General features: G+C 42.2%; 1 protein-coding gene across 1 annotated transcript in view; it reads left to right on the top strand.

Annotated features, from left to right (window-relative positions):
• Enpep (glutamyl aminopeptidase) overlaps window positions 1-22,477 on the top strand; it is a 76,032-nt gene that overhangs the window by 18,541 nt on the left and 35,014 nt on the right. Inside the window, exons 4-10 of the mRNA XM_059265007.1 lie at window positions 6,040-6,160; window positions 8,560-8,714; window positions 9,337-9,450; window positions 11,268-11,402; window positions 13,377-13,442; window positions 17,862-17,927; window positions 18,053-18,204. Of these exons, the coding sequence (XP_059120990.1) occupies window positions 6,040-6,160; window positions 8,560-8,714; window positions 9,337-9,450; window positions 11,268-11,402; window positions 13,377-13,442; window positions 17,862-17,927; window positions 18,053-18,204 (809 nt within the window). The remainder of the gene's footprint in view (window positions 1-6,039; window positions 6,161-8,559; window positions 8,715-9,336; window positions 9,451-11,267; window positions 11,403-13,376; window positions 13,443-17,861; window positions 17,928-18,052; window positions 18,205-22,477) is intronic.

The following is a 22,477-nucleotide window of genomic DNA, read 5'->3' as shown; positions in this document are numbered from 1 at the left end:
CTTAGTCAGACCTTGCTTCCTCCTGCCCCGGACATTTTCTGTCTCCTGTCTTATGACCTGTTTTGTATATGTGCATGTGTATGTGTGTGTGTGTGTGTGTGTGTGTGTGTGTGTGTGTGTGCATGCGTGCGTGCGTGCGTGCGTGTGTGTGTGTGTGTAATGAGTACAGCCTCAATATTTTATTGTCTTCATAATGAGGCTGAGAATGAGATTTGATCACCAAGTATGCTTTCCTATATGTTCTGATGATATCCTGCCCTGCTCTGGCCCTCAGTTTTAGTGTCCTGTACGGTCCTGGGCCACTTCCTGGGTGTGTCTTTCTGAAGCAGTTCAGATGAGACTCTGAAAACCTCCAAGAAATGAATGAAGTTGGGAAATAAAGGCATTGCCTGTCAGTAGTGAGAGTGGCCATAGATTTTTAACATCTGTAAATTATAAACAATATAGATAGTGATATGGATTATACTAGATCAAGAGGTCAGCTACAGATTAGCATTCCTGGGAAAACCAATAGTCAACAGACAATAAAGATGGGAACCCTGGTACAGTTGACCTGTAGCATCCTCAGGTGGAACCCAGGTCCTGGTCTGGCTTTGATGCAGGTAATGGTGGCAATGGTATCCAGTAGTCTGAAAGCTGGTCCTTTCTGTTTATAGAGTCTTCCCAAGTTCAGTGTTCTGATACCAGACCTCTCCACAACTCACGGTCTAGCCCCATCACTCTTCTTGATCCTTCCAATGTGGATAACTTTCCTCTTGTCTTTTGAGAGAGGGCATTCTGGATGCCTTTCCTGTCTCTGTCCCACCCATTACCACAGTGAAAACTGTGCTCTGTTTGGTCCCTGGCTTTCTGAAATTATTTCTGAACGCCTTTCTAAATGAAGCTCTCGCAAGTCAAATGGCATGACTTTTGTGTTCATTGTATGGACTCCAAGAACCTATTATTTTGTATCTCAAAAGCATACAGTTCATTTCCTGCTGTCCCCTCATTCTCCACTGGTCTTAAAAGCAATGTGGGTGCCACCTTGTGCTGTCACTCACGCAGAAGGAAGTGCAGACAAAGAGAGTCACCGATGTTAATAACTGATTCTGGCAATGAGACCCAGAACTCTGACATGTCAAGCAAGCGCTGTGGCAATGTTATCCTATTCACTCCATGCTGTCTCTCTGTGACATAAATGTTGCTGCTCTCTCCATCTGCAGCTAGAAAAAGCAAAGTTTCAGCTTCACTAGGAGAGAAAAGTGACAGTGTGGTAACGTGGGAGCCAAACTTGTTCTGAATTCTGCTCTCGTTTCTGTCTTGCACTTTGCATTGGTTACTTTTCTACAGCTATGATAACCCCCCATGACCAAGGCAACTTATGAAAGAGAGGGTTTAATTTGGTTTATAGTTCCAGAGGGTAAGAGTCTATGATGGCTGAGTAAATGCAGCAACTGAAACCTCGTATCCCCATCCACAAGCATGAGGCAGAGAGAGCAGTGGGGATGGCAGGAGGATTGTGAAAAAGCCCACCCCCAGTGACACACCTCCTCCAGCAAGGCCACACCCCCCAATCCTTCCCAAACAGTTCCACTGAGCACCAAATATTCAAACATATGAGCCTAGGGGACCCATTCTCACTTAAACCACCACACACTTCACTTCACTGGCAAACATTCAAATTTTTGCTTTTAAATCCCCTTTCAACTCTCAAATTTTAAAGAAATGTCCACATCTTTGGGCCTGCATTTTTCAAATATTGACGCATTTCGTGGAACTTGATAATTAAACAGTGTGGTGTGTGTGTGTGTGTGTGTGTGTGTGTGTGTGTGTGTGTGTGCAAATACACAGTTTAATTATCTGTATCTATAGATATAGCTATATATATAGAAAAATAGATATGTTTTCATGGGAAAAATAAAAGGTATGAAAATTCACCTATCAGTTATCAGTTCAGGTCAGATGATACTACCAAATCAGTTAAGACAAATAAAAAGCTTTTGATTTTCAGAGCTCTTTGGATTTTTTAATTGTGAAAACATGATCTATGTAAGAGTTTCAGTAAAATGATCAGCAGTTACATCAAATATGACATTCTATTAGCAGTAGTAGTTCAAAATTCACAGAACTGATGTGTAGCATGGCATTCTCCTTGCAGGAGAAGGCCTGATAACGTCACCTGCAGTGACCCTCATAAACAAACATTGACGAGGATTGTACAAAGTTTGGGGTTTGGAGATATAAACAGGCACTGAGCGGGAAATGGTGTAAAGACTCGTTAAATTGTTCTAGGAAACATTGGCCAGTCGTGATGGTCAAGTCTAACAAAGAGACACATTACGTGCATGACAGCGATCAATTAGATATCAACACTCCTGGGCTTTTATCTCATCCCTCAAATTGCTAGTGACGCTGGAAAGCTATCACATTAAGAAATCTAAATGCCTACTTTGTGGGGCTGGAGAGCTGGCTCAGCAGTTAAGAGCACTCGTTGCTCCTTGCACACACACCACCCCCCCACACACACACGGGGTTTCTCTGTGTAGCCCTGGCTGTCCTGGAACTCACTCTGTAGACCAGGCTGGCCTTCAGCTCACAGGGATCCACCTGCCTCTGCCTCCCAAGTGCTGGGATTAAAGGCGTGCACTATCACCACCTGGCTATACTTGTTGCCCTTGAGGAGGGCCCGTGTTCGAGACTCAGTACTCACGTGGCTGCTCACCACCACCTCTCTCTGGGGAATCTGACACTCCCTTCCGACCTCCTCAGGTACACATGGCATACACATGGTACACAGACCATGTCAAAGCCCTCATACATGCAGTCAAAACACTCATACACATAAAAGAAAATCAATGAAACATAAAAAAATCAAGCCTGCTTTATAAGAGGGTCCAGGATGGTAAGAGAAAAGCCACTAAAATAATGACAGAGCAGATGCGTCACGACTCTCAAATGAAGAATGAATTTAAAATGGAGTTTAGAAAGTCCAGACTGTGTGGTAGATTCGGTGTTTTGAGGTAGGGCTCGTCCTCTGTAGTCGTGGTATGTATCAGTAATTTAATTTCCCCCAAGAAGATACCCTCCTTTAGAAAATAGATAAACAACAGTTAGGTTCTTGAATCCTTACATTTACAGACGAAGTTTATAAACTTCATATTTAACCATTAAAAAAGTTTCTTGAATAATGAAAGCTAATATGTCTTGAAGACAAAGAAAGAAAGGCATGGATGTGTCAGTCTTCCCTGCACCTTACTTCTGAGCAGCTGGTCATGAACTTGATGATCGTTCGATCATCTCAGGAAAGCGAGCCTGTGAGCTGGAAAGTGGATAATCATCAGTAAAAGTGATGGGGATTTGGGGGGACTTTGTTCTGGACAGAAGTGCTAAGAAACCAGAGAAAAGTTAACCTCTGCTGAAACCCAGAGGGAGGAGAGGGATACAGGAAGGGGACATGATGGCGCTACCATCAGGGAGCTGGAAGTAGACAGCAGAGCAGGAGTGAGGGTGACTGCAGAGGGGATGGTGTCTTTCTAAGTCCAGTCCACACTCCACAGGTGGTCTGCAGCTGAAAGGATGCCACATGCTTTACACACAGGCTTCAAGTGTCAGACAGTGTTGGCATGCTCGTGGAGTCTTCCATGTCAAAAAATGTTCCTAACATGAGGCAGAGAGGATACACTCATAGATATGCTTTGGCTAACTGCAACATCTTCAGAATTCTTCAAATTTTATGATTATAGATGGGGATTTTGAAATAGGATAAGGATTGTGTTAAATGACCAGCATGCTGTTCTGTGATTCCTTAGCTCACTGACTGAATCTGTGTTTGAAAACATATGGCCTATGGTGGTTGTCTGGAAGGGTCCTAGGTGACAGGAAATCTGCTTCAGGCTGGGCGCAGACAGTGCACGCTTTTGTGTGTGGATGGGCGTGGGGGGGGTTCCCTTAGAAACAAGTGAGACAGGATCTGCTCTGATTCCAAGTGAATGAATGCTGATAGCGGTCTTTTCTGTTGCTGTCACCAAGAGAAATGTGGAGAAAGAGAGAAAGGAACTGATCCCCTTCAGAAGCATGCTTGAAAGAAGTCCACGGGAGCTGGGGACACAGCTCAACCATAGTGTAGCTGAGTACTTAAGTCCCAGAGTCAGGAAAAAGAGCCCGCCTTCTGTGGGTAATAGGAAAACACAGACAGACAGCACAAAGCATGAGACACGTAGACAGCAGAGCAATGTCAAAAGGAACTGCTCTCCCTGAAATGTCTGATGGAGAATGAGTGTGGCAGAAAATCTGAGTGAGTCGCGTCACACCAAGTTGTTGACAGGTGAAAGGTCCCAAGCCTTTCCATTGACAATAAGGCAACACCATACCACCACGCTGGCTTTGGTTTTTCATGAGCGGTTTCCGTTGTTCGTTTTAGTGGCTACCAGCTGGATCCTTAGGTTTGGGTGTTGCTTGGAGAAGGCGTGGCATTGCTTACCAAGAGGATAGGAGAGGGAAGTAGAAATGGACCACCTCCTCTCTTCTGACAAGTACAAACTAAAAGCCTCAAGGAATGTTGAACGAGGTCACTGACTGCGGTGGGAGTTCATTTCTATTAATGCAAAAGAAGTGAGAATATCACTTAGCTAGGATGAGGAGCAGTCAGTCAGCACTGGTCATTTAAGGGACGTTCTTTCAGAATCTGTTCTTTATGTTGTTGGAACCCTCCAGGCTCTCTTCTAAGAACCAGGCTTGGAGGCGCATGCAGTGGGAACAGGAAATGAGTAGGTTTCCTCTCTCTCTCTCTCTCTCTCTCTCTCTCTCTCTCTCTCTCTCTCTCTCTCTCTCTCTCTGTCTCTCTCTCTCTCTCTCTCTCTGTCTCTCTCTCTCTCTCTCTCCTGTGTTTGTCTAATCTTGAATCAAATGGTCTAGTTGGGTCAACGGTCTTGAATTTGCTAAGATGACGGCATCGGTCTTTGCTGGAGGGCTTTGGATCAGGTCTCGGGGTTAGCGTGCATATTTCATTTGGCTTTCTTGCGAATGTAGCAGACTATTGTCTGAAGCACTGTTCTCTCTTTCACACACGGAAAATTACTAAACAACCAGGAGGTTCCTGAGCACAAACTATCCAGGGACAACTCTCTGTGCCTGCTTAGAAGAATTCTTAATAATTTTTCTATAAAGTCGTGTATGATTAGAACTGGAAAAAAAATCTACACTCAGCACTCAGTTTGATCTGTAAATTAGGTCGTAGAGCCATAAAACAATACTCAAAGAACTGACATAGTTTACTCACTCCGTCTTGGGAAAAGTTTGGGCCGTCATATTTTAGGTTCCGGGAGTAAAAGAGAAAGAAACATGGCTAGGGCCATTTAGAAAAGCAGAGTGGAATGTCACCAAGGGAGAAAGTGTAATCAAAAGCACCTTAGATGTGAAAACTAAACTGAGTTTGTTTCCTCTCAGGGAACTGCATGCACAAGACAAATCAATGGTACAGGGAAAGGTAAACAGATACACAGATCCATGGATACCATAAAGAATACAAGTTGTCTTGTTTTTTGTTTTTTAGTCTTTTTAAAATCATTTATTTACTTTTATTTTATATGCATTAGTGTTCTGACTGCAGATATGTCTGTATGAGGGTGTCAGATCTCCTGGAACTGGAGTTGTAGACAGTTGTGAGTTGCTATGTGGGTGCTGAGAATTGAACCCAGGTCCTCTGGAAGAGCAGTCAGTGTTCTTAACTGCTGAGCCATCTCTCCAGCCCCAGACAATGCAAATTTTAAGTATAAGAAAGTGGATCATATCTTTTAATGTCTGGGGCCCTGTTCCTTAGTCTGTTTCTAATTACTAATGGAGCACAGTTATATCTTAATGACACTTCACACAAGTCTTGGAGCAGTGGTGTGATTTGTCCAAAGCTACACAGAGCTGCTGGGGACGAGCCTCCTACGGAGCAGGCTTGGGATGCAAACGAGGTGCTCCGATCCCATTCAGTGACATCCTGTTTCACTTTGTGTGCACGTGTTTTATCCAATGAAGACTCATCTCCCTGAATGTTTGTGTTTTGTTTACTAGCTCAGTATTTATGTCCAGCCAGAGCAAAAGGCAACAGCGGAGTATGCTGCAAACATAACTAAAATTGCATTTGATTATTTTGAAGAATACTTTGCTATGGAATATTCTCTTCCTAAACTGGGTGAGAAAATGCTTTTTTTTTCCTTCATTTCAAGTTGCCTTTGCTTTTGTTTGTTTGTTTTACCTAAGTTAATCTAGTGTGTCTAATTATATTACCATTAATTACTGATCATTCCTGAGTCTTTTCAGTATGTGCCTGCGCTACATGTCTGATGTTTACCACAAGCTCAAAGGTCCATTCTAGGTCCTCCAAAAATAATAGGCATTCTCTACTCTCATATGATGAAGATATAGTCTTTGATCTGCAAATTGAGATGAAAATGTGTACACAAAACTGCAGAGCTTGCTCACAATGAGCCCAAAACAGCCTCCTACATCATTTGATTTAAAAATCAGTACTCATTCAGTGGTTTACATGCATGGTCCTTCTGAGGAAGCTGGAAAATAATAGGGTCAGTGATGTTGTAAGAGGCCCATGTGCTTCCAATCTGCCCTTTTATTGTGCAAGATCCTCTGGCCCTGGAAATGAAACACTAAAATTTCTCCCAGAGTTTTCTTTTCTCTAATATGAAGATAAGCATGTTTTCTGTGAAAAATGGAAGGACTGTAGTCCAAATGATGCTGCCTCCATCAATAGCAGAGGCACTTTATTAACAAGCTTGAGTGGTTGGTTTGAGTAAAGCTGTAAGACCCTTGAAGAAGCTTGTAAGGAAGGTGCTATGAGAACCCACCAAGAACCCACTTTCCCATCCCGGTCCTACTGCCTTTTTTTTTTTTTTTTTTTTTTTTTTTTTTTTAGGATTTGTTTATTTATTATGTATACAGTGTTCTGCCTGCACATATACCTGCAGCCAGAAGAGGGCACCAGATCTCATTATAGGTGGTTGTGAGCCCTGTGGTTGCCAGGAATTGAGCTCAGGTCCTCTGGAAGAGCAGTCAGTGCTCTTAACCTCTGAGTCATCCCTCCAGCCCCTGTCCTACTGCCTTAATAAATGCCTTGGAAGGCAAAAGGCTCTGTGGCTCTGCGTGTGTACACACCTCATTTTCTCTTCACTGGCCTTTTGTATCGCTTAGCAATTATTAGAGGAGACAGAAAAACAAGTAACTTTTTACCGGAGTCGGAAGGGAAATTGTGAAGGAATGGAGAGCCCAGATCCACAGAGCTCATCATCTTTGTCTCATCTGTAGCCAGGAAGACCCGAGATGCAGAAGCCACACCAGCTTCTTCCTTTCTCCTCCTCTTCTCTTCCCTTGCCATACCCTTTTCTCTGCATCTTCCACACTTTCAGAATTAGCTGTATAATAGAGTCTTTGGAAATGGTGTCCTCATTTACATCAAAAGGTAATTGAATTGATGTTAATTAATTATAATGTCTGTATTCACTAGAGAAGAGCTTGCTTTCATTTGCTCAAGGATTTGTGCAAATTATACTTTCCAACATTGTGAACGATATTGGGTGTGGGGGAAATACTTTCTTAATCTTTAGTGATCTTCTTATGCCATAATGATAGCGTGGCAAGAAAACTGCTGCTGTTAACTTGATTTCTACTGAAGATATATACTTCTCATGCTTTTCTAAAAATCTTTAGGCAATTTTATTTCAACCAGAAAAGCCCCTTTCTCACATGTTAGAAAGAAATTTAACTTATTCATATTTGCCTCATTTAAATTATAGTAGTAATAAAAATTACATTTGGGTTACAGTTCATTAGCTAGGGAAGCTGTATTTCCCACTAATCAACATTTTTCTATTTGCAGATTTAATATAGAAGTGCACAACACTGCGTATTCTTGTTGGATGTTATGTCTAAAATTCAGAGACAACAGAGACAGAAATTCCTGTGGCATACAACATTTTAGAGCTGGAGGAAAATTTAGAGAGAAACCAGTCAATTCCATGTCCCTCTAACTTCTTTAATATATAAAAGGGGATGGCAAGAAAAAGGGACATTCAAATTGTACAGCATCGGAGGTAGTGGAGTTTCTAAGTCTCTGACCTCGACGTGAGAGCGAGCTGTTTCTGTGAACTTCCAAGCTCTGTCTTTCTTAGTCCTCATTTACAGATTTCATTCTCTTTCTCCTGACAGTGTACCTCCCAAACAGATGCTCTTTATAACCAAGGTGATAAATGAGGCATGAGGACAGCTAATAAAAGTGAAGTACTGTGCAGAGAAGAAAAGACGTAAAATTATACAGGCTTTGGGGGAAAAAAAACCAGTCACGTAACGATTAAGCAAAAAAGGGGGTGAGGATACACCCTGAGTCTGGAGACTGCAGGAACTGCTCCGTGGGAATGTTGAGTGTATTAGGACCAAAATGTTTGCACAAATGATTCCTGTTTCTCACTCTGAGAAATTATTTTTAGCCTTAGAAAAGTCATCCAAAGAACTTAATTTGGTAAGAAATGCTATGAACAAATGGAAAGAATTCGTTTCTCACTGGACTGTCTTTTTCCATAGATAAAATTGCTATCCCTGATTTTGGCACCGGTGCCATGGAAAACTGGGGACTCATCACTTACCGAGAAACAAACCTGCTTTATGACCCCCAGGAATCAGCCTCATCCAACCAACAAAGAGTGGCCACTGTGATTGCCCATGAACTTGTACACCAGGTAGAGGAGCCAGAAGCAAATCTGCTTGCTTTTTAAAACTGGCCTGTTTCCATAGCAGTGATACAAAGTGTGGATGAATAAAGAAGGGAAAAGAGACACCTCAAAAAACACTGCATGACAACCACTCTTAGTGTTAACTGACATTTATCTGCACAGAAACTTTCCAGTGTTTTCCAACCTGTGGGTTGCGAGCCTTGATTGTGTGTGTGTTGGGGGGTGTCAAGTGACCCTTTCATAGGGGTCGCATAAGACAATCAGAAAACACAAATATTTACAATAGAATTCATAATAGTAGCAAAATTACAATTATGAAATAGCAACGGAAACAATTTTAAGGTTGGGGATCACCACAACACGAGGAACTGTATTAAAGGGTCGCAGCATCAGGAAGGTTGAGAACCACTGCTGTAGACTGTTTTGTCTTTAATAAGCACACGAGACCTTCCTATAACATTATATATTCCTTAAAATGTGGAAACAAACTGGAGAATTTAACATTCTCGAATCAAGATAAAGTGCGAAATATATGTTAGGTTCAGTGCTGGCCACTTCTACATCAGCTATGCATCTCTCTACCACAAGGATAAACATCTAACTACTTCCTCCTGGCTTATCATTTCAGTGGTTTGGAAATACTGTGACCATGGACTGGTGGGATGACTTGTGGCTAAATGAAGGATTTGCTTCTTTCTTCGAGTTCTTGGGGGTAAATCATGCAGAACCAGACTGGGAAATGGTGAGTCATAAACACATACACTCTGAATCTATTTTCTTAGTGGAGACTGGACTGAATGAAGCCTTTGGCCATGGTCTAGGGTCAGGGTCAAGTACGGTGGAGGTCTTGGACATCCATTGAGAGGACAGAGTGGCGCTAGTGACATCCTCTGAGCTTTTCTTCGCCAGAAGCCTTTACACAGTCATCGAGGCTTTAGGAGTCATAGACAAACACGTGTTGGGAAGGGAGGGGTGTGGGGGAAGGAAGTGCAGAACATCCTGGCCTTGCATTCAGGGAAGTATAGTGTCACCCTCAGAAGTAGTCTGAATTTACAAGCTACTTGACTCAAGCAGGTTACTGGAATGTGGTAAAGAAATGAAGGATGTGCTGAACAGTCAGATACCAGATGCACTACAGGACACATGGCCATCTGTGAACAAGGTGACTTCTCTGAGTCAGGTCTCCCTTTAACATCCAAATGAGAGCGTTGTTATGCATCAAGTAAGCTTCCAAGTTCTGAAACTGTGTGCATAGTGAACATTCACACAGTGTGCCCTCGAGGGGCACTGGAATAAAAATTTCCAGAAATGCTACAGAGTTGTCTTTAGGAAAGTTAGGCTTTCTTGCTTGTCTTTAGATCATGTGAGTATTCTTCGGTGACTGTATGTATGCATGTATGTAACACCCTGTAGATGTGTCCGCCTAGCTCTGGGTAGAGGTAGATAGCTGTGAAGTAGGTAGAATACTGCCCTCTACTGGGACAACTGGTTTTGACATTGAGTAACTTATTTACCTTGTCTGTATCCTTTTTAAAGAGGTGAACATAGTAAGAACCACCTCATTGGGTTGTTGTAAAGATGACCAATAAAGTGTATCAAAAGGGCTTAGCCTTCTACATGAATTTGATAAATAATAAACAAGGCTGCTTAACTTGGAGTTATTTTTCTCTTTTTCTGACCCCTAAACTTTAATGTCTCCTAAGTATCATAGAAAGTCTACTAAAGGCAAATTTAAAAATCAAAGAAAACACCATCCAACAGAAGTTTAACTTCCTTGGGGCTCAGGAGTCCATAAATGTTTTTCTTTTTTATCTTTAAAAAGTATTTTTTTTTTCTACCCAATTTCTCCCCTCCAGCTCCTCCTCTACCCCCCCCCCCCCCCCCCCCCCCCCCCCCCCGGCTCCCACTTCCCTTTCACAATTTTATATCTTTTAAAAAGCAAAACAAAACAAAACTAGATTAAACAAAACAGCACTTGGGTGTAGGACCAGCTACTGGAGCTTGAGCAGCTTTTCGTAGCCACATTCCTGAAGAAAACAGACTCTTCCACTCCACGGCAGCCATCAGTTGCCAACAGCTTCTCAGCTAGGGGCGGGGCATCATAAGCCCCTCCCCCATCATAAGCCCCTCCCCCATCCATGCCGGGATTTTGGTTGGCTTGACCTAATGCATGTAGCCACAGCTGCTGATGTAGATTAAATTGTTTAAAGACACAATTGTTGCAAATCAGCTTTTCTATTTTTCAAAGTAGGTTAGGGAATGTGCTTTAGGCATTTCTGGTCTGGAGAATTTCTCGGTCCAGTTTCAAGTGCACAGCCGTAGCAGAATGCATAGACATTGCGGGATCTGTCCTACAGAAGTCAAAGGAGCTACAGCTAGAAGACCGGAAATCAGTGTGGAGTGGTTGCTGTAACGGGATTCGTTTGAAGACCTAGAGACCACGTTACATAATTGAAGTCGTTTCCATTTCCGTCCCCGCAATTTTGATGACGAGCGACGGTATAAAATAGAAAGCGGTCTGAAGGACGCGCGGCCTACCTCTGCTTTCTGTCATTTCAGCTCGATCAGATGCTGCTTGAGGACGTGTTACCTGTGCAAGAACAGGACTCCTTGATGTCTTCACACCCAGTGGTTGTCACGGTGTCGACGCCCGCTGAAATAACTTCTGTGTTTGATGGAATATCATACAGCAAGGTAGGAGGTGCACCGCCTTGCTTTGGAACGTCTTCCTATTTAGTACACGTCCAACAGAGTGTTTTTAAGAAACGGTTAGATTCTGCCATGAGCTCTGGAAAAGAGAGGAGAACACAGTCAGGGCTGAATATTAAATGGTTGATACTTTGCAGGCGAAACAATCGATGCCACAGGATTTTAGAACTAATTTCTGCCCCCCACCCCGCACCCCACCAACCCAGTTTTGTTTAAAGCAACTTCATTCTGATAACTAAGCAGTTATATCTTAAACATCCAATTTAATTTTTTCTTTAATTTTTAAAGTTTATTCTGTGATGGGGGGGGGGGCACATAGACAAGTGTGGAGACCAGGGCAGCGTCTCTCCTTTCATCATGTAGCTGTGGAGGATTGAACTCAGGTTGTTGGGCTTGGCAGCAAGCGCCTTTCCCCACTAAACCATCCCACCCGCCCTTCCCTTCCCTTCTCTCCCCTTCCCTCCCCTTCCCTCCCCTCCCCTTCCCTTCCTTGACTTTTCTGAAAGATAGTATGTCTTACTTTTCTGCTATGTGGTGGTCCATGAGGAAATCCATCTATATGGGCACTTTTAATAGGAAAACACTTTAATGTTCAGAACAAATATTCAAATGCAGCTTAGTTGAAGGGAAAACCTTTATCCATTGCGCGCATATGTGTGTGTGTGTGTGTGTGTGTGTGTGTGTGTGTGTGTGTGTGTTTGTCTGTGGAATGTGAGTTAAAGATAATTGTATTTGTGTATGTGGTAGACAAGGCATTTTTTTAGCCACTAAAACTATGAGATATTACTCAGAGTGCGCAGCCCAAGCTTTCTGTGACATTCTCTCTCACAACACCTCCTACAATATCTCCTCTACACATATTCCATACTTGGAGTAATATAATTTAAATCTTTATTGGATAACTTTCTATTTTAGTTCCTCATGGATTGGCCATTATATTAATTTACTCAAAAGCTACTGTTATCTTGGGTGAACTCCGACATAGTTGTGTTTATTTATAATTATTAAATGAATATTTATTAAAATCAACTTAAGTGAAAAACAGTTATTATTTAATGTTGGTGCCGTAATTTTCAGCTTTTCCTCTCATATTTCCATGGCATCTGTTCAGGCTTCTTTTAGACGATTGATTATCTGTCGAGGTAACTCACACAGGAAGACTCAGACTCAATTCTCTAAGTCCTGGATACTCCAGAGGCTTGAGATATTGTCAGAAATAAATATGTTTCTAAGCCTTAGTCTTACCGTGTCCAAACGCAATTTAAAATACTTGGAAAATTGTAGTAATGACTACTAAGTTAAGTGGGAAGGTAATATTTCTCATGTACATTAGTTGAGAACTGTTTTAAAAATCTTAGAAGTAGTTTGCCTTCGCATTAACCCAGATGGAAGAAACTGGAAGTCGGGGCATTCATTAAATTCTTGAGAGCTGTGAAACCAAATGAAACAAAACCACTTTTGAGGAGAAAGGTTTTGTGGCTACGTTCTATATCTATCCATACTAAAGTATTTAATAAGCTATTTTCACTCTCTACTTCCTCATGTTAAATATACTTATTGTCTCATTTGTGGAGGTATAAATAGTTTGCCATAATTTTACTTGGAAATTCATGCTTCATCTAAGAATGTGCTGTGGGGACCATTTTTTTTCTTTCATTAACAAAGCGCCACCTGCCGGCTGACTTGGGGAAGTGCAACAACCACTTGGGCCTTGAGTCACTGATGTGAAGGCAAACTGAACCATTTCTCTTTACCTCTTGGTTGTTAGGAGGCACACCTATGGAAGGGTGCCAAGTGTTGACTTGTTTGTTTGCCCTAAATCATAATACTATAACTGTGTAATTCATCAGAATGATCTTCAAGAAACACTCAAATATAATCATGGAATGTTGCGATGGTGCTCATCACTCTTCCTTGTATGGTTTCAGTTATTTAACTGGTCTCTTTTTCTCATCCTAGGGAGCTTCTATTCTGAGAATGCTCCAAGACTGGATCACACCAGCTAAATTTCAAGAAGGATGTCAGGTACGGTTTCTTAGGGCTAGCAAAAGTAAATGATACCGATACATGGCTGACAGTTGCGTTTAATTCAGGCTAATTGCTCTCTTGCTTTCCCTGCACGTGGACAGATAAGTCAGAGCTAACAGGTGACTTTACATCAAGTTAGAGCTCTGTAATGATCAATGACCAGAAATGTCATGGAGAGCTTCAAGTCATACTTGGGGATACTCGATGCTCTTTACACGTGTGATATGCAGGTGGGGCTGCCATGGAAAGACAGCATAGACCAGATGGAACAGACCAACAGAAATGTATTTTCCCACAATATGGGAGGTGGTGAAGTCCAGGGTCATGGTGCTGCCATTTCAGTTGCTGGGAAGGGTCTTTTGTTTTGTAGACAGCCCCCTGTGTCCTCATGTGGCACAGGGAACAAGCATTCCTGCATCTTTTGTAAGAGCATGAATCTCACCATGAGGTCACATCATCGTTACTGCATACCAACCAGAATGCCCTCCAGAGGCTCTGAGGCCATCAAGTATAAATATGAGGGGAACATAATTCACTTCATAGAAGCATGACATGGATGTTTAAATCTATCTCGATTAGTCTTCCCATAAAGAAAGCATAAGGCCTTTTCCGTATTCATTTCCAAATTATTGATTTGGAAAATTATTAATATGAATAATCATTCTCACAAAGTCAGCAAATAAGGAGATCTTGCTCCCTTTGGGAAGATAAATAAGAATTCATTTTCTGATGCTCTGTACACATCCTGTGTTAGCATGTCACTCCACTGGACATTCCAGTTCATCTTTGTTCTTCCAGAAGACCCCTATGCCAATTACCTCAGGGTTGGTCTCTCCTGGTCTTTGTTAAAGCCACTACAGTGTGTCCTTATAGCTGTCCCATCTTCTGGCTGGGCCCATTTCAACCTAGAAATGGACTCACATCCCAACTGCTCCCCTTCCCCCTCCAGCCTCCAGTTGGGCTAGCTCAGGACCTTGATACAGCTGTTTCTAGTGGATTCCAGCCCATGTAGCACAAGAGAGAAAAATTTCACACTGACCATCAGTTCTCTGGCGTGTGTTTCCCAGGACCATGCCACCACAGGACAAGGTCAACACTGCCCCTATAGCTCTCACTGTTGCTATGTCTTTGTAGGTAGCATTTATCTATCTCTATGATATCCTAAAAGGAAGTGGTCCCTTGGGGGGGGGGCAGAAGTAAAATGCCTATGTGCCTACTAAAACAAGAGAAGAGTAGAACTTTGGAAGTATTTAGGGTGCACATTGGGATATTTTGCTCATCAATGAAATGTCCTGTGAGGATATGTGTCCCAGGGGGAGGGGCTATGTGTTTGTTTAACTTCCCCTGAGCTTCAGACTCAGTGCTCACCACATCTCTGTTGTGACCATCTTCATGGAGGCCCCGTCTCCTGCGGCCTCAGGTACATCTATAGAATTCTTCACATATTAGGTGACCCGGCAGGTGTTTGTTGACTAAATATCTATAATGTACAGTTTGTTGAGTGAATATCTATAATGTATAGTGTTGAACTAGAAAATTTAAAAAGCCAGGCATGGTGGGGGTCTGCCTTTAATTACAGCGTTTGGGAGACAAAGGCAGGTGTATCTGTGAGTTCAATGCCAGCCTGATCTATATAATGAGTTCTAGACTAGCCAGAGCTATACAATGAGACCCTCAAAATTAACAAACAATAATCTTTTTAAAAGAAAGAAAACTTGCTTCCAAAGGCTGTTGCAATTTTATTTGCATAGTTTTTATTTTAAATTGCTACTTAAAATAACACATTCTTGGTACCTTAAATTAAATGGTCCTTCATATCAAGTTTTGTAGAGAACTATCAAAAAAGTCCTTAAAAATAAACAGCTGAGCTAATCAATAAATGCTCATTCTTCTTTTTTTCCACGTGGAGAGTTTATTATAACAGAGAGATGAAGAGAAAGATAGGAGAGAGAGAGAGAGAGAGAGAGAGAGAGAGAGAGAGAGAGAGAGAGAGAAGAGAGAGGGGTTGAGGGTGCACATCTCGTGGGAGGAAAAGTAGAAGAGAGAGAAAATGCTCACTCCTCTTCATCTGACGTGTTGTCACTAATTTTAAAAGTCCCACCTGAGACTAATACTTCCCAAGTTATAACAGTCTCTAATCATGATGATCCTAAAAATTCAACCCGGATCAATGGATGGATGATAGGCAATACGTTTCATATCATTATAGTGCTGTGGAGTGAATTTGTAGGAAAAACAAAAAACAAAAACCACACCAAACACCAAACCCAAAGTGCTATTCACAGATATCAGTGAAGCTCTCAGATTATCCAGGACATTGAACTTCTCACCAGAATCCCTCTTGAACTGCTGACATCACGCTGTGGCTGTTGTCCTAAAGTCCCATGGGTTGGGAAACTGGAGTTCGAGAACTTTCTTTTACAAATTCTAGCTTTCTGCCCAGACTGGTTGTCCATTAGAAAAAGTGGCCAGTGCAGAATCTAAGTAGATCGGTTCTCTCTCTCTCTCTCTCTCTCTCTCTCTCTCTCTCTCTCTCTCTCTTCTCTCTCTCTTTTATTCTGTGCTTATCCCACCAAGTACAACATCAATGGCAAAATGATGCTGTCATTCACTGAAACACCCTTAGGCTGCAATTATGCATTTTAAAACTACAGTACATGGTGGGGCATTAAACAATACATTGTTATGAGAAATGCACCCATCTTTCTTGTTCTACTATAATTAATTAGTATCACCCTTGGAAAAGGAGAGTGGCTGAGCTGGGAAGGCCTTTTCCTTCCTATGACACTGACAACACACACCATTCATTTTTCTTTTGTGCTCAGCAGTGCCAACACACAAGGGGGTCAAGGCCTAGGTTGTCATGTGATGTAGACTGGAAAGATGATGCGCCCTCTGATGGGGGAAGAAGAGAAATTCTTAGTACAGAACATTAGAAGCACTGATCTAGACAAAATAAAAGTGGTACCTTTTAGTAGTGTTTATGTAAATTTCAGTTTTAGCCTCTAGTTCATGAGAAACAATAAACTGCAGTGAAGAAGAAAAAAATCATAACAAGCCGACGAATACCCACACATCGATCCAACACTCAGACTCTTGTTTAGGAGTCTCAGACACATCTCTCTTCCTCCAAGGACACAGACATTTGGTCCAGGGCCATTTCTTTCACCTCAAAAACAGGAGCATTTTATTAAATAATATTTAAGGTCCTATCCAGTTCCAGGATGGCTTGTCTGTTTCTCAGCTCAAGATCCTGTAAGTATAAAACAAATAAACAAACAAACAAAAAAACCAAAAACATTTAAGCAGGAGGATAGATACAAGATCAAGGCCAGCCTCTACTACACAGGGAAATCCTGTCTCAAAAGTGAACAAGAAACAATAACAAAACACCCACTAAACAAATGAACACCTCTGGGATGATTTTCAGAGGACACTGTTCTGTTGAAGACCACATGAACCCGTAGCTACAGTTATAGTTGTTATTATATTAAGTGTCTGAGTCTGGAGTTAAGACCAGAAACAGACACACTTCTGCCTTCCTTCGTCTGCCCTCTGGTGGTAGTGTTGAGAAGTGAATTAACCAAAAGAATGAACGTGGGGGCCTCAACCCTGCAGGAGTCGTTGTGGGAGTGAAGTTTATTTTATCTCTAAGTGACTGAAACAAAGAAGAATCCAGAAGAAAATATGACCTAGATATAACACCTCCTGAAACATTAGAGCAATTTAGATACTAAATGTTAAGTACAAAGGTAAGTGCTGGGAGCACTTGCCAAAGTCTGATTTCTAGGTAAGATGCCCACATGTTAAGTAGCACAGGTCTAGATAGCCATGGGAGGAGAGAGCCAAAACCCTGGCAGATCTCTGGAAGACTGCTCCCCAGCAATGGCCAATTATGGGACTGGGAAAAGACTGCGGATGTTCTCTGGGTGCATATCCCATATCTCCTTGTGCAGAGGGGTCTTATGGATAGAACTGACAAGGGGGCAGCCTTCTATTTAAAAGATTCATGTTTTAAAAGTATTTGAAGACTTGCTCTCCATAGTGAATAATTTCTCCCACTCACACATAACCATCCTTATCACTATTCAAAAGACTACCTGCATATTTATTTCCTTAGTACAACCAATTCAGCCCACTGTCATTTTTAAAGTTCGAGTACTAAAGATGTGTCCACCTTTTAAATGGCTGAAAAATGGAAAGAATGGTTAATGATATGAAAATCACACAGCACTGAAATAGCAGCGTCTGTACATGATGTTGTGCTACAAGAAAGTCACAGCTGCTTCTTGTATGTTTTTTGTGTCTGTCTCATTTCACGCCATGGGACACAGGATGAACAGTAGGGAGGGTGGTCCAGGTGAGGCTGTGGAGGTACAAGCCAAGGCTGGGATCTAAAGCATTTGTCTTTTACAGAAATACTTGCAAAAATTCAAGTTCGGTAATGCAAAAACTTCAGACTTTTGGGAGTCACTGGAAGAGGTAAGAAATGTAATACCCTTAAACATTTCTTTGTCAGACTTAAAAGTGATTTACATTTTAATATCACTAATCTTTAATTTCCCCTTATGTATAAATTAATGGATCTCCATTGTCCCCAACAACAGGCAAGTAATCAACCAGTGAAAGACGTTATGGACACCTGGACTAGCCAGATGGGCTATCCTGTGGTCACTGTGACTGAAAGGCAGAAATTAAATCAGTCACGCTTTCTGTTGGACTCCAGAGCTGACCCTTCCCAGCCACCATCAGCACTTGGGTAAGACTTCGTGATGACATACTTAAAAGAATAGTAGAAATTATTCAGCAGAAATACTGGTAATATGCCTAGGTCCTGCTATCATTGTGTGATCGATACGTGACAATATAAAGGCAATTTAGGCAACAGAGAGTTCAGAGCCGGCTAAGTGACAGGCTGAGCACACATCTGTATCTCTTCTATGTAGACACCATTGACACAAGAATGGAAGCGGTAAAGAAATAAAGCCGTGATGGTGAGGAACATGAGTGGGTGGAGCGGTAGGCAGCATGGAATGCCGGGAGAAAGGCTGAAGGAGAAATAGTGGCCCAAAAGGAACAGGGTAAGATGCTACCAGATAATGACAAGGGTCTCCCTGCCCCTAGACAGGCCCTGCACTCACAATGTACATGAAGAGTGTGTGTGTGTGTGTGTGTGTGTGTGTGTGTGTGTGTGTTGGGGGGGCAATGAGACATGAAGCTGAAAATAGGTCGAGTGATGCGTACAGACTGTGCCAACAGGACCTGCACCCTCCACTTTGTTCTCCTTCATCGCTGTTGCCCTCACTATAGAGAACTCTCAGGAGTCTGGCAGCGACTGCAGGCAGGAATCCAGATGGCTTGTTTCCCCTGAAATAGACGACAGTAGAGGACAGCCAAGGACTTCCACAGTGGAGGCTCCAGCGCAAAGCCTTCCTTGTTAGAGCACTTGCAAGGCGGGTGGGCTGGCCTCCCCCAAGACCTGCTCACAGGGGATGCTTGTTTCCAAAACCTCCCTCCCTCCTCTGCAGTGGAGATGGCATCCCAGACTCCGAGAATAATCAGCTTGGGCTTGAGAGATGATTCAGCTAGTAATGGACTTGCCATGTAAGCATGAAGGCCTGAGTTAGAATCCCTCGGCCCCTGTGAGGTCACATGTGCGTCTGTGACCCCAATTCTTCTATGGTAAAATGCAAGGTGGACACTGGAGAATCCCCGAATCCTCAGCTAGTCTGCATACACTGAAGTGGATAATAGAGAGATCTCGTCGCAGAAAAGGTGGACAGGAAGGATCGGCATTCCAGGTTATCCCCTCACCTCCACACAAGTGCTGTGGCATGTGTACACCTACACACAAACAGGTGCATACAGCACACAGGCAGACACAAAACAATGTCAACTCAATTGTCCTTTTAAAATATGAATAAACAGTGGAGGATCCAAGATACATGAAAAATCTCCAAGCGTCAAAGCTTAAATCCTGTGTGGACAGACAAATGAGAAAGTCCTGACTTTATGGACATAATTTAGGAACCAAAAAACAAAACAAAACATAGGAAAGAAAAAAATCTGAGATATATTCGGGGATTTTAAAAAAGCTATTTTGCTCATCATCTAGGAGAGAGCGTCTTAGAAAGCAAATTGAGAACACAGAAGGAAGACTAAAATTTTCGTTGAAGTAAATTTGGGAGAAGGTCTCCCAAAGTATCCAACAGACACAATGAGATGGTAAATGTGAAGGAGGAGACAGATGTGAAAGCCTCCTGCCCAAGGAAGAGGTGACCCTCAAAAAAACAAAAAACAAAACAAAGCAAATACAAACAAACAAACAAAAACACCCAGCTAGTGCAGCATGGTCTGTAAGGAAGTGTTAGGAACTGTTCAGGGTGGCAGGAGCGGTCTCTCTTTCCAATGTCAGGGATAGTGTTTGTAGCTTGCCCCTGTCACCGTGGGTATATCTCATGGAAATGAGCAGACACCATGAACTGTGCTCTGAGAGTTGGTCTCATTTCACAGAACAGCACTGAGGGCAAAATCCACGAGGCGAGAATGGTGGGGGAACCTCTCTCAGAGGTCCACTTGGGACCCGCAGAGAAGACTGAAGAAGATTTTTATTTTATTCAATTTTATTGGGAAAGGGAAATAGAAGGACAAGTAATAGAAGGGAGCTAACCCACGCCCTCTCATGGACAAATTAGAACATATTGGCTAAATAAATTAGTCAAGTTAAACTGCAGGGTTAAAAGCAGCCGCCTTTGCCCGAGGGAGGGATGTGAAGGCCTAGGATTTTCGTCACCAGCTCTTCAAATCTTTGATTAATGATGGATTTATGAACAACTTGCACAAGTTAAATCCCTGGCCATCGAAGCAGCATTTCACTTAGAAGTTGAATCAAATTCTCTTGTATATGACATGGAAACTTATAAATATAATCTAGTTCATCTAAACACTACTAACTAAAACTTTATTAATTTCATTCCTAAACCAGACAGTGGTGGCACACACCTTTAATCTCAGCACTGGAGAGGCAGAGGCAGGCAGATCTCTGAGTTCGAGACCAGCCTGGTCTACAGATTGAGTTTTAGGACAGCCAAAGCTACACAGAGAGACCCTGTTCGAAAAAGCAAAAAGCAATAATTTCAAAGTATGAACATCCAAATAAGATGTATAAATCTGTGTCATCTACACTTTTATTTCCTATACGTTTTTATGAATCTAATTAAAGCACAGATATAGGGCCAGTGGGCTGTCTTAGTTGGGGAGGGCACTTGCAGCCAAATCTGACAGCCTGAGCTCCCTCTCTGGAAGCCACAGAGTGAGAGAGGACTGTCAGCTCCAGCAAGTTGTCCTCTGACTTGCACCTGTGTGCCCACCTCCAGACTGAATACATAAGAAATACATGTAAAAAACCATTAAACCCACATACAGAGTATATAGAAAGACATTTCATCTTGTTAAAAATAAAACCCACAGTTTTACCAAACAAGATCTCCCCCCCCGCAAATATTAAAAATGGCTGCTGAGGTAAGATATGTTAAAAATTTCAACTGAAATTGCAAGCTAATATGTTATTCTCTTTAATTTGCTCGATTTTTAGAAAACGTCTTTAATAACATGAAGTCAGGAAAGTGTGTGATCCCGAAACTTACCACAGTTGAATCTTAGCCATCAAAACCTGTCTCAGTTCTGCAGACACTCATAGTCACAGTTATTTCGCATACATTTCTGAGGTACCAGCCCACACCCCCTCACTGAAGGGAAGACATTTAGATGATCAGGACACCAAGGCCTGGACCAGCCCGGGACATTGGGTGCAACAAGCATTCTGTGGATATCATTCTAGCCCAGCTGAACCCTCCCAGCATGAATATCGGGTAACCTAGAGTGTGATAGTACATCACCAGTCCCTGGACTTTGCTCCAGTCCTACCCACACCCAATTTTATATGACTCTCCTTTATATTTTTAATATTTAGTTTGAGTGGAGAGAATTTCACACCTACCCACTTCCCAGGCACCCTGCAGTCTCCACTACTTGATTCTCACTGAAAAGACCCTTGCGTCTCTTTTGTGATGATTATGATGATATCTTATGTAACCTTTTATTTTTATATCATTGTATGCCACATGTAAATGATCACCAGGTCAATTATTTAGGAGTAATTGCTACAACACGAGGGAGGAGAATTACAGGGTATGAAGAAGACACTTTGAAGAGTTTTAATAACCATAAGCTGGTTTCTTCGCAGTTACTATTTGGTCTCAGTAAAGTAGATGGGCCAACTTTAATACTACTAGACCCTTTCAACATTAAATTTCCAAAGCATTCCTCAGATGTGAACCAAGCATCCATTTGGGAAGTTTCACAAGAATTATTCTCTCCTGTCATATTCGTGCACTGATTGACTGAGCCTCAGTTAATTGAGAGAGGGACATGAGAAGTGTACAGATGTCACAGGAGACTTGATTTCCTCAGGATTTAATATTTAAGGTGAGAAATGTTTAAGGTGCAAAGGGAGGGGCTGTAGCATGCATGAAGAGTTCCAGGTTCAAAAGCAGTCATGTGTGTACACTAAGCAACGCTGAGCGTTAAGTGGTTAGTGCTATTTGACATCCCTTGGGTGTATTTTATGAAAATGGATGTGAAAATTGAGGCAGAAAGTGACTGTCCAACTTGTTCAAAATCTTCCAGAGAGTAAGTGATGGGGACTTTCTTGGAACGAAGGCAGAACAGCCATAAGGACCAAGCTGCATAGGATGGTGGAAAAGTGAATGTGGCGGGGGTGGGGGGTGAGGAGAAAGCCCAGAAGAGGTATGCAAACCATGGTCAAGATTCTGGAGAGCAGAGTGCAAACTCAAGGAAATTAAAGGAGAGGATTGACAGGATGGTATTTGTATCTTCCCAGGTTCCCTCCAGTAACAGCATGGTAGATAGATTAGAAGGGGAGGGGACCTCTGAAGTGGAAGTAGGGAGACCAGCAAGAAAAAATAAATAAATAAAAGTGCCACCAGCAATTCATGTGACAGCTCACAGAG

Source organism: Peromyscus eremicus, chromosome 6 (assembly GCF_949786415.1).
Source record: "Peromyscus eremicus chromosome 6, PerEre_H2_v1, whole genome shotgun sequence".
Lineage (NCBI taxonomy): Eukaryota > Metazoa > Chordata > Mammalia > Rodentia > Cricetidae > Peromyscus > Peromyscus eremicus.
Note: the sequence above shows the minus strand (reverse complement) of the source record. Positions and strands in the feature narration are given on the sequence as shown.